We start from the raw sequence: 13,394 nt of genomic DNA on the forward strand, positions 1-13,394 counted from the left end.
CATCTATGTTAGAAAACAGAGACATTTGAAATAAATCCCTTTTCTCTATACATTTTTAGGTGCTGTGGGGTTTTTAAAATACATTTCCCTATGTATTTTAAAAATATGTATATTTTGTAAGTTAGTGCAAGCAAATAGTGATGAGTACAGTTCTTTTGAACAGAAATGAGTCTCATAATGCCATGACAGCTCAGTGATCGTGCATGTAGATGCTGTTGTTCCAAACCCCTGATAGTTTGTGGCACTTAAAGAAATTGGTACTTAAGCAGGATGCATATGTGAGTGTGTTTTCTTGGTTTGGGATTTGCTTGCCTGTGGGCTTTTAAAGCAATTTTTCCATACACATTGACCTAGAATGGGTTTTTCATACTGGGAAATGCCATAAATCAAGGCCAGATTCATTGAAAAGCTACTAACCTTTTGAAAACTTGGTCACAGAGGATGACAGGGAAGACAGCGTAATATTTGAAACAAATCACTGGGTTTGTGCTTTCTCAAATCAGTTCAGTACAGATACTAACACCAGTTTAAAATATACTCAGAGTAAAGGAGGGTTCAGTTGGTGCACATGTAAAGGCAGGCAGTATAATATCAGACTTGAAAGATTTGAGGGTTTTGTGAGTGTAATTCATGTTGTAAAGATCCCGAAGCAACATATTACTAGGAAAGCATGAGTAGAAAAGAAGAAACATGATTTTGAAAGGATGAATGCTATAGAGGAAGTATTGAAACATCTAATCTTGAATCATTTCAATTGGCCTTGATAGAGTCCTGGAATAAAAATAAAAGAGTGCTCCTTATCTTAGGATGACAGAGCATGGGTTCCATCTCCCCAAAATCTCAGGTGTTTTGCACATTAGCTTCCTGCTTAATTTCTTGCCACAGGTTTGACACAGAAATGAGACCAATTAGTAGGTAGTTGGGAAGATCTTTTTTGCTGAACTTTTCCCATGTAGTCTTTTGCAAAGATAGCACAGATGTAAAATTCTTGCTTCTGCAACTTCTTTGTAAGGGCTTCTCTATTTCCAGTCATGTCAGTGAGAGGATCCACAAAGCAGCCAACAATGCTCCCAGAAAATAAAGGATAAGCAAATGAAACCAAGGCAAATACTTGATTTACTCTTCTTCACTACCCTCTCAAATAACTGCTTAAATTCAATCTCAGAGGTATATACTGCCTATAAATTCAAGGAATGCTTCCTGTAACAGAAAGGAAAACATTCAGCCATACAGAAGAAAATTTAGTAAGTATGTGACAGAATTGTTTTGCCAACTCTTCCTCTCATTCGATGGAACAAGCAGGATCTATGCTTCTGATGGGCAGTGCCTTAGCTTGTCTCACAAAATAGTCAAGTTATTTATTTTATTTGTTTATTTATTTATTTATTCAGGAGACTGAGCAGGAATTAATTCATACAATGTTTGCTCTAGAATCTGCTTGCTGGCTTTTTTTATTAGATAAAATGGGTTCTTACACACTATTGCCTTGGTATTTCAACATTTACTAGTGATGCAGATTTTAAAATCTAAAGAATAGTCATAATTCAGGCAATAGTAACGCAAGCCCTGGCAAAACAGTACATTAGCTTATTCCTGAGTAATATTAATTCATATCTTCAAACTGTATCATAGTGAACATAGCATTTGGCAGACTGAGCATGTCATTGCTTCAATTCCTTGATGATAAAAAGGTGCTCTGTTCTGAATATGTTATAATTACTCTTCCTTCAGTTAAAACTCTTCTCATCTGGGAGGGAAGAGCTGGGGATTTTCACTGTGCTTTGCAAGTCTTCCCTCTGCTGCGCTTCCCCCACTTGAGATGGAGAAGCCTTGGCTTGGTGTGGTTTTGAAAGATGAAACTTCTTCCAGTGTCCTGGATGAAATACATTAATTGTGGAGCGGCACACAAAATAGTTGCAGGATTTTAATTAGTACTGTAGGATTTTAATTAGTAATGTAGGATTTTAAAAGTAAGCATTGCCAAATGCATATTAATGCTTTTACTAAATGGAGTAAACATGTCTTTTTCTTAATGAGATCTCAGTATAAAGCTGATATGAGAGAAGGAAGTGTCTAGAAAGCATTTTGCTAGGGTGGAGACTAAAAAGCGTGCCAGCTTACGGTGTGATGGGTGCTGTGCCTGTTTTTCTAAAAGAATCATTTCCACATATTAAGAATGGGAAGAAGCATCAAAAACTTCTGAGAAGTGGAGGAAGAGAAATAAATGTTCCAGGCAGAGTGGGAATACGTAGCCAGGCCTTGGCTGCTGATGTATGGATCCACAGAAAGATGTGTATTTCTTCTCATATTCTAGGGAGTGTAAAACCAAGGATTACTGTGTTTCCCATTTTGTCTGGAGAACCACAAAGCTGACCTAAGGAAAGGCACATGTACAGCTTCTCTGCCAAGGCTTTCCTGCTGCCCCTCAGTGCCTCCCATGCTAAATGCTGCTCTCCCAGAACTGGCACAGGCACCACCACATTTGTAGATTAAATACCTTCTCTTCTTCTCACAGGTGGATTTGCTGAGTTCTCCAGCTCTTTTCCTGGTCTTTGTGAAGGAAAATCCACACTCATCCCTACTTGCATTTCTCAACCCTGCTTACCTGTTTCCAACACTGGCCCAACTAGAATCCTGCCTCATCTCTACCTTGGGTGTCAGCGAGATGTCCTCAACAAGGTGAGCTTTCTGGGTGCCATGTGGGTCACTGGAAGGAGTATCTGATCTCCAGCGATCTTCCATGATGGGGCATCACCACAGCTATGAAACAGCAGTAATGGAGGCAGGTAATGCACAAGCCATGGAAAGCTGTGGGAGAAGCAGTGATCCACATACCACATAATTAATCTATGGGTCACGTAATATGAAACATGGGTGTCTTTCTCCTTCATCCTGGGGCAGATGGAATAGTACATTCCTCAGGAACCTATCAACCAAACTATCATATCTGCCATGACAGCAGGTCAAGTGTGTTCTTCTCACAGCTCTGACACGCTTGTTTTGGCAGGTCTTGGAGATTGACAGAATTATATTCATGGTTACAGCAGGACAAAGGAAGATTGTCTGGTTTTAGTATTTCCTTCACGTGATAGTAAAAAACAGCATTTAAACACCATGAATTGTATAATAAGGGATTACTGCAAACAAATCTTTGTGCACCTACTGAAATCAGTGGGGTTGTATAAAATGAGCTTTTATGGTCACACTGCATTAAGAAACTTTTACTTTTTCTAAGTAATTTAAATTACTCAAAATTAGTAATTTCTGCTCCTAAAGAATAGAAAAAAATTTATTTACTTAAAATAGTCAGCAAAGTTATCAAATATAGCACTTGTAGAATGCTGGACTATCAAATGTCTAAGAGAGATTGTCTCAAATTGCCATGGGTCTCTATTCCTATGTGTATCCACAGATGTTTGCCTCCATGAGGAGCCAGCTCACACTGCTTCCAACCTGCACCTTGGGTCCCTTCAAAGGGAATTTTTATTCCTTGTGCTGCATGTGCCCTCTTGCCTCCCATGCTCACAGACAGTCCTATTCATTAGTTAAATCCCCAACAGCCTTCATAAACTGGCCTTAAATACATGGATGGGGTAGAAGGAAGGAGTGCTTCACCCTAGAATTTTGCCCTAATTATGTGCAAGGTTTATGTGTATGGGTTTTTATCCACGTACAAACCTTAAGCCAGGAGCTATCATAAGTAGTCCTGTAACTGGATAAAATTTAAGTACTTTGACCATTTTAATTTTTGCTTTCTACTATTTTCAGTTTCTTCTACTTTTGCTCCATCCCAGTCTGGCCATTATGAGGCTGTTTTTTGATTTTTCACAATTTTTAAAAGGGGATTTTTGACACACAAGCAATCATGTAGAAGGTAATTGTGCTTTAGCAGAAAGCACAGAAATAGAGGATAGTCAGCAGTCATTGCATCTACTTTGTCCTTTTACATCTTCCTTGTCTTTATTGCCAGGTAGCAAGTCAGCCATTCAGTTCAGTGATTCACTTATGATGGATGTTAAAGCAGCTTATTACTCTTCCTACCACAAAAGTAATTTATGGTCCCCAGACAAAAGATAGCAGGAATGGAGTAATTAAAAAAAAAAAACAACCTCTTTCAGTTGATAAAGTATTAGATGTTTTTATGCTGTTTGTGTCAGTGTGTCTGCAGTCTTGGCATCACTTCAGTGTGGGTCAAAGGAAACCCTGCACCTGCAGATACTTTAGAATTAGTGCAAGAGCACCAGGAGCTGGTCAGATTTGTACTTCTTCACATGTTCTTGGGACTGAAAATCAAGGATTACTGCATTTCCTGTGCTGTATGGAGAGCCACACAAATGATGATAGCATACCACCTATTCAGCTGTTCAGGAAGTTCTTACCACCTGGTGTCATCCCCTGACAGTCAGTGTTTTGGAATTTTTTCCATTGGTGAGCTCTTAGATTTCTTACCCATTTTTAGGAAAAATACAAATCTTTTGGTTTCAATTCTACTAATTTTTTGTACCTTTTTCTCTTTCTTGGGCATGTCACTTGCTGGCTGCACTAAACAAGACTTAGTGCCAGTGGCTTATCCACTTCTTACCTACATCTTCAGATTCCATGTTTACGTCTGGAAAATGCAAAACGGTTTCTATCTTTAATACCAGAAAATACTAAGAAGCTGTGCGAACAAATTACAATTTCTACCTCTCAGAAGGCACTTGATGTTTCCCCCAATACCAGCAATTCCCAGTTTCCTGGGTTTCATCAGTTTCTGGATTTAACTAAAAGTTAGTGGTAGCCACACACTGGCACATTAGAAACATAAATAATGGATCTCTGCTGCTCTTCCTGCAACATGCTTGGCTTCTGGGAAGCCTGGATCCTGCACAGGGGCTTTGGGGAGAGCAAGGAGGATGACTGACTACACTGATTGCCCAGAAACATTTGGCAAGAAATCTGGAAAGTAAAAAACATTCAAAAGCAGAGGGCCAAGGGAAAAAAAAAAAAAAAAAAAAAAAGCAGGGACAAGTAGAAAAGTGCTGTCTCTGTTAGGACAGTCCAGGAGCTGGTAAGTGGCTACATTTGCAGGCTCTAGTTTAATGGCCTTGCTGGGACTACTTAGGACAGGAAGTCACCTTTCTGCTAAGATTAAAATAGCTCTCTTCTATTCAAATCCAGATTAAAAAAAAAAAAAAAAAGCTGAAAATTTCTAGTAAGATTCTCCAAACTTAAGATATAGCTGTATACTGACCTTATTTTTGCCTTCAAGTGCTGTGAGTTCTCATGATTCTTTCCATTCACTAGACATACCAATTTCTCTGAAATTAAATAATCTCAAAAATATCTGCAAGAAACTCCTAATCAGCACTACAGATCGACCTGATGAACTAAAGATGTGGATTTTCATCAGGTTTTATCAAGATGAGCTTATATTTTCAAAAATCTTTGTAAGCTTATCTCCGAGGGCCTGAGTAGGGAAATGCTTATGTTGTTGCAGTACAATCTGTATTCATGACCTTTTCAGAATACTAATGCTATTTACCATTAATACCTCTACTGATAATGCTTTATTTAGGAAAGATGTGCAGCCACAAGTGCTTGATTTCTGTCCTTTAGCAAAACAAACTATTAATTTAGGAAAGTCACAGGAGAATTTTAATATTTTTTGCAGATTTCTTTCTAAATGTTTAATTCTGAAAACATTCACATTTCTTGTGGTATTGAAATGCTAAAAAACCCTAAGAGTTCTAAGAGAAAAGTTTGCTCATTTTGGGTCTCAGTGTGCTACATTGTGGTTATTTTCCTGTGATAGACTGGTAGCATTGCAAGACAGTATTTATTTTTACAGAAGATCTTCCTTGCTCTTTGTGAAAACAAGGAAAATTGCATTCTAACCTACATAGGAGTGACAGTGTCCTTTCTGAAAGTTAGTGTGACAGAAAGCAATCTGTAGTGTGGTTATGGGCCTAAAGAAGCTTCCTACTTACACTTCATGGCTTGTGGCAGCATTTAAAATGTATAACTTTCTGCCTTCCACTTGCATAACTATTCTTTTCTTCCAGACCTGGATTTTATTTCCTGGAACAAAATAACATTTTAAGTGCTATTAATTTTCAGATTAAACAAGTCATAAAATGTAAATAAGCTTACAAAAGAGCATTTACCTTCTTTTCACAGAGTTGTTAGTATTAGGATTTCTGACTCTTCCTCCCATCGTAATTCACTTTTTCCTCTTGGGTGCCTTACAACATTGGAGCATGTCACAGTGGGAATGATTGATTATTCAGAACAGAAGGAAGCATAACTCCTTTCTTTAGCCTCAGTCTGAAAGACAAGCACTAATATTTTAGGGTGGTTTTCTCGGCTTGTAGATTTCAGACTTGGTGTCTGCAGCCTTCTTGTTCCACATGAATAATCAATCCTACCTCAAAAACCTGGTATAACTGTGATGGTTGAACTGTGCAGCCCATCAATGGTTATGTTTTAAAAGAAATAATAAGGTTTTCTATTCTTCCCAGTTCTTCACCCCCCCTTAGCTATGTTCTTAACAAACCTGACTGTGGCAGTCCATTTGTTAGTGAAGCCTTCACCACCCCCCTCTTCATACCTGGGAATTCAGGAACTCTGACTGTGCTTTGTGGATATTCCAGTTGCTCCTCGCTCTCCTTCAAGCAGTGACACAGGCAGTGAGCTGTTTGGGGTCAGTATTTCAACCAGTGACCTAAAGCCAGTAATTGTTTCCCAGGATTTGCTGCTGAAGAGCTCTGGGATCCTGGAAGGGAAAAGCTGTGCAGTCCAGGACAGTGAGGTGGGGATACTGGGGATCAGGGGCCTCCCTGGCATATTTAAGATACCAGGAGTCCAGTTAGTGCCCTGTGGCAGGAATCCCATTCCCACTACCTCTCCCCTCTGGATAATACCCAATATTCCACATGCAAACTGCATGTGGGAGGTGTTTGTTGTCAGCTTGCATGCTGAGAATTTAAACCAAAGTAGCAAAAAGTTCATTCTCTTGGAAGTCGTGCTTCAGAGTAGCAGAAGGTATTCTACCATTACTTCTGTTCTTTCTAACTTTTTTAAATGGGATTTGCAGGCCATATGTCATTTGGACACACTAGATGTCTCATTAGAAGTTGTTAAAAGAATTCAAAGCTGAAGAGTTGTCTTTTTCCTAGAAGAATGTCCCTTACACAGCTAGAGCAATTCCAACACAAATTTCAGTTTGGTCTTTAGCTTTGTAATGTGCCAAAGGTGCCATCTGACTTTTCTAGGCTTAATCTTCCTCTCTTTCCTAGGAGCTGATGCAGCAGAACGACATTGGCTATGTCCTGAATGCCAGCAATACTTGTCCAAAGCCTGATTTTATTCCAGAATCCCATTTCCTTAGAGTGCCTGTGAATGACAGCTTTTGTGAGAAAATTTTGCCTTGGTTGGATAAATCAGTCGATTTTATAGGTGAGTAGAAAATTTTAATTCTCTCAAACAGTGTTTGGGTTTCTCTGTGTGTCTGCTGTGCTGTTTTGGCTGGAGAAGCCCTGAGTTCTTTCAGAGTAGTGTGAAAATACCCTCAGGATCTATGGACATGATCAGCATCACTTCATAAGCACAGGAGCAAAAAGTGGGGAGATTCTGCCACTGCATGTTCCTGCATTACAGAACAAAGACACTTCAGAGCTGCTTTCAGGCAGCCTCATAGATGCCTGATGTATATCTGCAGAGAGTGGGTTAGAAATTTGGACATACAACTTCTGCCTTTACCTTTGGGAAATGAACTAGTCATATTTGAAGTAGCCAAATTGTTCCATTGTGAATGCTTGCTTTTTACTTGTATATAAAATTACAAGTGAAATTGTAATTTTCACTTGTAAAAGTGAATCACCTTTCCCAGACATCTAAATAGGGCTGTTTATGTGCACATTAAAATGAGCTATGCTGTGACTGCAAGATATTTCCTGTGTGCAGTCATGCTTTTTCTATACTCAATGCTACTACACAGTGCTAGAGGAAATAAGTGAGTTTTGTTTCAAGCTTTCATGAGATTTGCAATTAGCAGTTCAATTGGAAGCTTTGAATAATTTTCAATAACACTGCTTTCTTTAAAAACTTTTTATCCTAGTATGATGCTGCTGAGTTTGACAGTTGCCCATTTCTTTTGCCATGTAGAAAAAGCAAAAGCATCCAATGGCCATGTGTTGGTGCACTGTTTAGCTGGGATATCTCGCTCTGCCACAATTGCCATTGCATACATCATGAAAAGAATGGATATGTCCTTGGATGAAGCTTACAGGTAGGGACAAATCTTCCCTTCCTAATAACTCTTGTGCCTGTTGCCCTGTTTTTAAGGTGGATAATAAAAGGTTCTATGACCAAGGGTAGAAGCAAACATTTTATCTGGTAGTTCACTGGCCACATTTGTTTTAAGCATAGGTTTCCTCCAGAAACAAATTAATGGTATTGAATAGATATCACACAGCTAATATTAATTGCCCACTGCAGAATGATCTTTGTTCCAAGCAGGCAAATACATGGAATGTAAACTGCCTATTCAATGTATGTGTCTTGTCCTGCTTCTGGCCAGGACGGGGTTAATTTTTGCAGTGGCCAGGAGAGGCATGGTCAGGACCTGAAGGTTATTCTGTGCCACCTCCTGTCACTGCTGGGAGCAGGGGAAGGGTCCCTTCTGAGGCAGGGTCAGGTGCTCTGGGGTTTCTACATGGTGTGAATCATTTGCCTCTTTCTCACACCCTCTGTCACCCTCTGCTGTTACTGTTTGTTTTGTAATCTCATCACTGTTTTCAGTAAATTGTTCTTATCTCAGCCCATGTGCCTCCAGTTCTCTTCTCCGTCCTGCTGCAGAGGAGCAGTGCATGGTTTGGGAGTGTTTTGGTGGGAGCATCATTCCTGAACCACAGCTGTTGTGTGCAAACACACACGTGTAATAGCATCTTGTGAGCCACAGGGGCAGCAGAATGGTCAGGGTTGAGAAGAGAACTGAGGGTATTTAGAGCCACACTTAAGACAAATGCTGGGCTGGATCTGTCTTCTGCAGTTTGGTAGTTCTCACAAAGAACTGCCTGAAAGTGAAATGCCCAGGAATGGAGAAAGCTTCTTTGTTGCTCTTGAAGTCAACCAAAAACCGTATGAGAAAGCATTTTGAAGTATCACTTCATTTGGCATTTGGTAATATTTGTGGAGACCCCCTTCATTTTCCTCCTTTATAGATACCATTTTTTCTCTACTTGGATTGTGAACACTTTCCTACCTGCCAGGTGTCTTGGTTAACTTCTGTATTTACTTTAAACAAACTGCTTTGTTGTGTTGTACAGAAAATGATTATTTTCTTTTTGATGGGCTCCCTGGCACAGCTAGTGCATCACTGTAAGGAGTTATGTGGAACCAGTTTGAGTAATTGCCCTGGAGCAGGGGCAGAGGAGCCCCTTTGAAATCACCTTTGTGTGATTCCAAACCACCATCCCTAAAACAGGGATGAGGACAGAGAGATGAACACTGGATATTGCCATGTGGAGCATGATTTCCAAAGAAACTTTTCTTTTAAGCTGTTGAATGTTGTTACGTGTGCAGTGAAAAAACTACATGAAAGAGGTCTCTGAGCTACAGCTCTCTTATGCTGTGTTTAGACACTTCCCACATTTCCTTACTAGAGCCTGCTGGTAGCTTGGTGTTGTGCCGGAATTTCAGCATGGAACAGGTTTGGTTAAGAAGTTAAAGCTCGGTTTTTCAGGTAGATAACAGGCACGAATTACAGTCGATGTGGATAGATACTACGCAAGGTGTGAGCTCACTGAAAAAACCTGCCTGGTCTCAGGCTGTAGTGGCTGTGGGCAGAGCTGTAGATAACTAAACACTGCTAAAATGCACACACTTCAAGGAACTTCTTCAGAGAGCTTCTAAATTTATCCATGAAATCTCTGCATTAAATTCTAGTTTGTATCTTAATCAAAAGCATGAACAGAGTGAAGGATTAATCCCACTAAGTCTTTTTCTCTTAGGAGTGAGCAACTGCTGTGAAATTAAGATTATATTTCATCATATTTCCTTTGATATGGCTCAGGGAGAATCATCTGCAGAACATTTCACTCATTGGTTTGGGATCTCTTGTTGGCCAAGCTTAAAAGAAAAATACTTTTCTTTGAATTAGTGGAAGTCATTAGATAAAATGTTTGTCTGACACTATTACAAAAATTAAAAGGTGATACTATTATTTGAAGCCAAAGTCAAAGAAATAAACTTTTAAAATATTTTGTATAATGGACTATTTAACAGAAATAAACATAAGAATTAAACATTATACATGTTTTCCAATTGGAAAAAATAATCCATATTTTGAGATGAAAAAGCTTGCAAAGCTTTAAAACTTGTTAGGGGATCTAGCATGCTTTTCCTACTCTTTTCATTTTTAAAAATTCTAGTTTTAAATCTGGGACTGCCCAGTATTTTGGAGAGAGAGGAGAAAGTGGAGACAAGGAGAAAGTGGAAAGAACAGAGTGTTGGGGAGGCTACCAGAACACAGGCAAGAAAGACCTTCCTTTAATAAATAACCCAAGTACAACAACTTTGACTGGAAAAAAAAGAACAAAGACTATGAATTCCTGGGAGCAAATTGCTAAAAACCTTCACATCAAATGCTAAGAGGACAAACTACTGAATTTCTCCTGAGGAGACTCACTAGATTTCTCCATTTGCCAGTGTTATACTTCTTGGTGGAAGTTTCCAGGTCATAGTGTCAGCTTGACTGCTCCTAGGATTGTTTGTTCTCTGGCAAGTTTTTAAAAAATAGTAATAAAAAATGCAAATTTTGACATTTTTCATGTGCTAGCATGTACACAAGTACACCTTTCCATTTTTCTCACACTGCTTTTCATGACTGCACACTCACCTTCTGTACACTCCCCCAGAAAGGTTTTATTTTTAATAATATATAATTTTCCCAGTGACACATTATATGTGTGTTTGTACTAAATTTAGCTCCTCGAGGTTTCTTCCCTTGTTAATTCTCTTGTCATGTGGTTAAGCATAGTTCCAGGAATATTTCTTAAAAAAAAAAAAAAAACAAAAAAAAAAAAAAAAACACCAAACAAAAAAAAAAAAAAAAAAAAAAAAAAAAAAAAAAAAAAAACAACAAAAAAAAAAAAAAAAAAAAAAAACCCAAAACCAGAACTGGAGGAGGAGGGATTTGGGCATCTCTGTTGTGCAGCCTTTTAAAAGCAAAGTACTTATTTATCTGTATTGCAAATCAGACAGGTAGGAAAAAAGTATTTATATTTAACTTTGAAATAAATAATACAAATCATGTGATACAAGTCTTTTGTACATTTAGAATCCTGGTTCAGCAAAACATTTTCCCTATCATTGCATTTGCAGTGCATGAGTGGTTTGGCACACCTGTGGCAGCCAGACCGCTTCCTACAGCACCCAAAAATACCCAAAATAGGTGAACTCTTCCAGGAATTTGGCAATTTTGTTTCCCTGTACTAATGAAACTTGCAAGGCTTGAGAGAGGGTTTTTGTTTTAATGCTGCATTTGTACCTTTCTAGTTTTGGTCACCCCATCAGTGGTCAATTATAGCGTGGGGCAGAAATTGCTGGTATTTGCTGGACAAGGTCAGAATGTACTGGGGGCTGTCTTGCCTGACAATGACAAACAGGGTAGGCAGTGCAGTAATGACATGAGAGAGATGACAGGAACATGTGATGTCACTGGAATGGTGGGGGAGGTGTCCACTCTCTGTAGCACATGGGAAGTGGTCTCTTGGCTAAAGCTCAAGTGCTGTTCATGCAGAACACCAGGAGTTCTTTAGTCTGGTCAGAAACCGAGGTAGCAAAGATCGCAGTGATGAAGCAAATATGGAAAATTATTCACGTGAATCACTTGTGGACATCATGAAGAGTTAAAATGTTTATTTCCCCACACACTTTTTAGCCATCTATAAACTATAGAGACAATTGAGAGCATGCAGCAAGTTATCATTTTGCTTTAAACTGCCTTTTTTTAACTCCATCCTCAAGTTACTTATGCTTGATTGAACCTTAGTCTGAGTTAAGAATAGGCTGTAGACATTCACAACATTCAGTATAGGGTTATCTTACAACTGAGCAGCAGGCTCTTGAATTAATTCTCCCTTTGTTTGTCCCCTCTTACCAGATTTGTGAAAGAAAAGAGGCCAACAATTTCTCCCAACTTCAACTTCCTGGGCCAGCTTTTGGACTTTGAGAAGAAGCTCAAGAACCAGAGCGGTCAGCCTGGCCACATTAGCAAGCTGAAACTCCTGCACTTGGAGAAGAGCAGCGAGCAGGTGCAGGTGCTGGAGGGGGGGCAGAGCAACCGCTCCCCCAGCCAGCTCTGCCTCTCCGCCGCCTCGGAGCTGCTGGAGCCCAAGCCTAAGGGGGGCGGGCACCCGGCCCCGCTGGAGGATGGCTCGCTGGTGCAGGCCATCAACGGGCTGCACGTCTCCCTGGACAAGGTGGAAGACAGCAACCGGCTGAAGCGCTCCTTTTCCTTGGATATCAAGTCCGTGTCCTACTCAGCAAGCAGCAGCTGCGTGACCGCATCAGTGCAGGGCTTCGCCTCCTCCGAGGACACGCTGGAGTACTACAAACACGCGGCTGCCCTGGAGGGTAGCAGCAAGCTGTGCCAGTTCTCCCCCGTGCAGGAGGTGTCGGAGCAGAGCTCGGGGAGCAGCCCCGACAAGGACGAGGTGGCCCGGCCCCAGGAGGCCCCGGGCTCGTGGCCGCTGGACAGCCCGGCCTCACGGCCACACGCGGGCCGCGCCGGTGGCAGTGTGGCCGCGCCTCGGCCCCTGCTGTACCCCCTGCACCGCAGCGGCAGCGTGGAGGACACCTACAGAATGAACTTCGTGTTCGGGCTCTCCACCAGCCAGCAGCACCTGGCCAAGTCCACCGCAGGGCTGGGCCTCAAGGGCTGGCACTCGGACATCCTGGCTCCACAGCCCTCGTCCCTCACCAACAGCTGGTATTTCGCCGCCGAGTCCTCGCATTACTACTCGGCCTCGGCGGTGTTCGGGGGCAGCCCCGCCTTCCCCGCCTACAGCTGCAGCCAGCTGCCCTCGGGCTGCGAGCAGCCCAGCGCCGTGCGCCGCCGCGCCCGCCAGGCCGACCGCGGCGATTCCCGGCGCAGCTGGCACGAGGAGAGCTCCTTCGAGAAGCAGTTCAAGCGCAGGAGCTGCCAGATGGAGTTCGGGGAGAGCATCCTGTCGGACAATAGATCCAGAGAGGAACTGGGCAAAGTGGGCAGTCAGTCAAGTTTTTCAGGCAGCATGGAAATCATTGAAGTGTCCTGAGGGGCAGAGGCTCGTGTGTGACTGTGGCAGAGCTGCTCCCCCAGCATGTGAGATGTCCCTGTAAATCTGAAACTTTGGGTAAAAAGGTGGGGG

At 41.3% G+C, this 13,394-nt stretch overlaps 1 protein-coding gene and 2 long non-coding RNA genes across 5 annotated transcripts in view; 1 reads left to right on the forward strand and 2 right to left on the reverse strand.

Annotated features, from left to right (window-relative positions):
* DUSP16 (dual specificity phosphatase 16) overlaps nucleotides 1–13,303 on the forward strand; it is a 30,852-nt gene extending 17,549 nt beyond the window's left edge. For all 3 annotated transcript variants that reach the window (XM_068190425.1, XM_068190427.1, XM_068190426.1), the window contains exons 4-7: nucleotides 2,516–2,679; nucleotides 7,278–7,437; nucleotides 8,146–8,269; nucleotides 12,146–13,303. In XM_068190425.1, coding sequence (XP_068046526.1) covers nucleotides 2,516–2,679; nucleotides 7,278–7,437; nucleotides 8,146–8,269; nucleotides 12,146–13,301 — 1,604 coding nt within the window. In that variant the 3' untranslated portion in view covers nucleotides 13,302–13,303. The remainder of the gene's footprint in view (nucleotides 1–2,515; nucleotides 2,680–7,277; nucleotides 7,438–8,145; nucleotides 8,270–12,145) is intronic.
* LOC137474133 (uncharacterized) lies at nucleotides 2,539–6,230 on the reverse strand. The gene is made up of 2 exons (XR_010999168.1): nucleotides 6,147–6,230; nucleotides 2,539–6,060 (listed from the first exon to the last, which is right to left on the reverse strand). It is a non-coding gene; the product is annotated as an uncharacterized lncRNA (long non-coding RNA).
* LOC137474134 (uncharacterized) lies at nucleotides 10,838–12,164 on the reverse strand. Its single transcript, XR_010999169.1, has 2 exons — nucleotides 11,124–12,164; nucleotides 10,838–11,034 (listed from the first exon to the last, which is right to left on the reverse strand). It is a non-coding gene; the product is annotated as an uncharacterized lncRNA (long non-coding RNA).
* Nucleotides 13,304–13,394: the final 91 nt, after the last annotated feature.

Source organism: Anomalospiza imberbis, chromosome 5 (assembly GCF_031753505.1).
Source record: "Anomalospiza imberbis isolate Cuckoo-Finch-1a 21T00152 chromosome 5, ASM3175350v1, whole genome shotgun sequence".
In the NCBI taxonomy this organism is placed as follows: Eukaryota; Metazoa; Chordata; class Aves; order Passeriformes; family Viduidae; genus Anomalospiza; species Anomalospiza imberbis.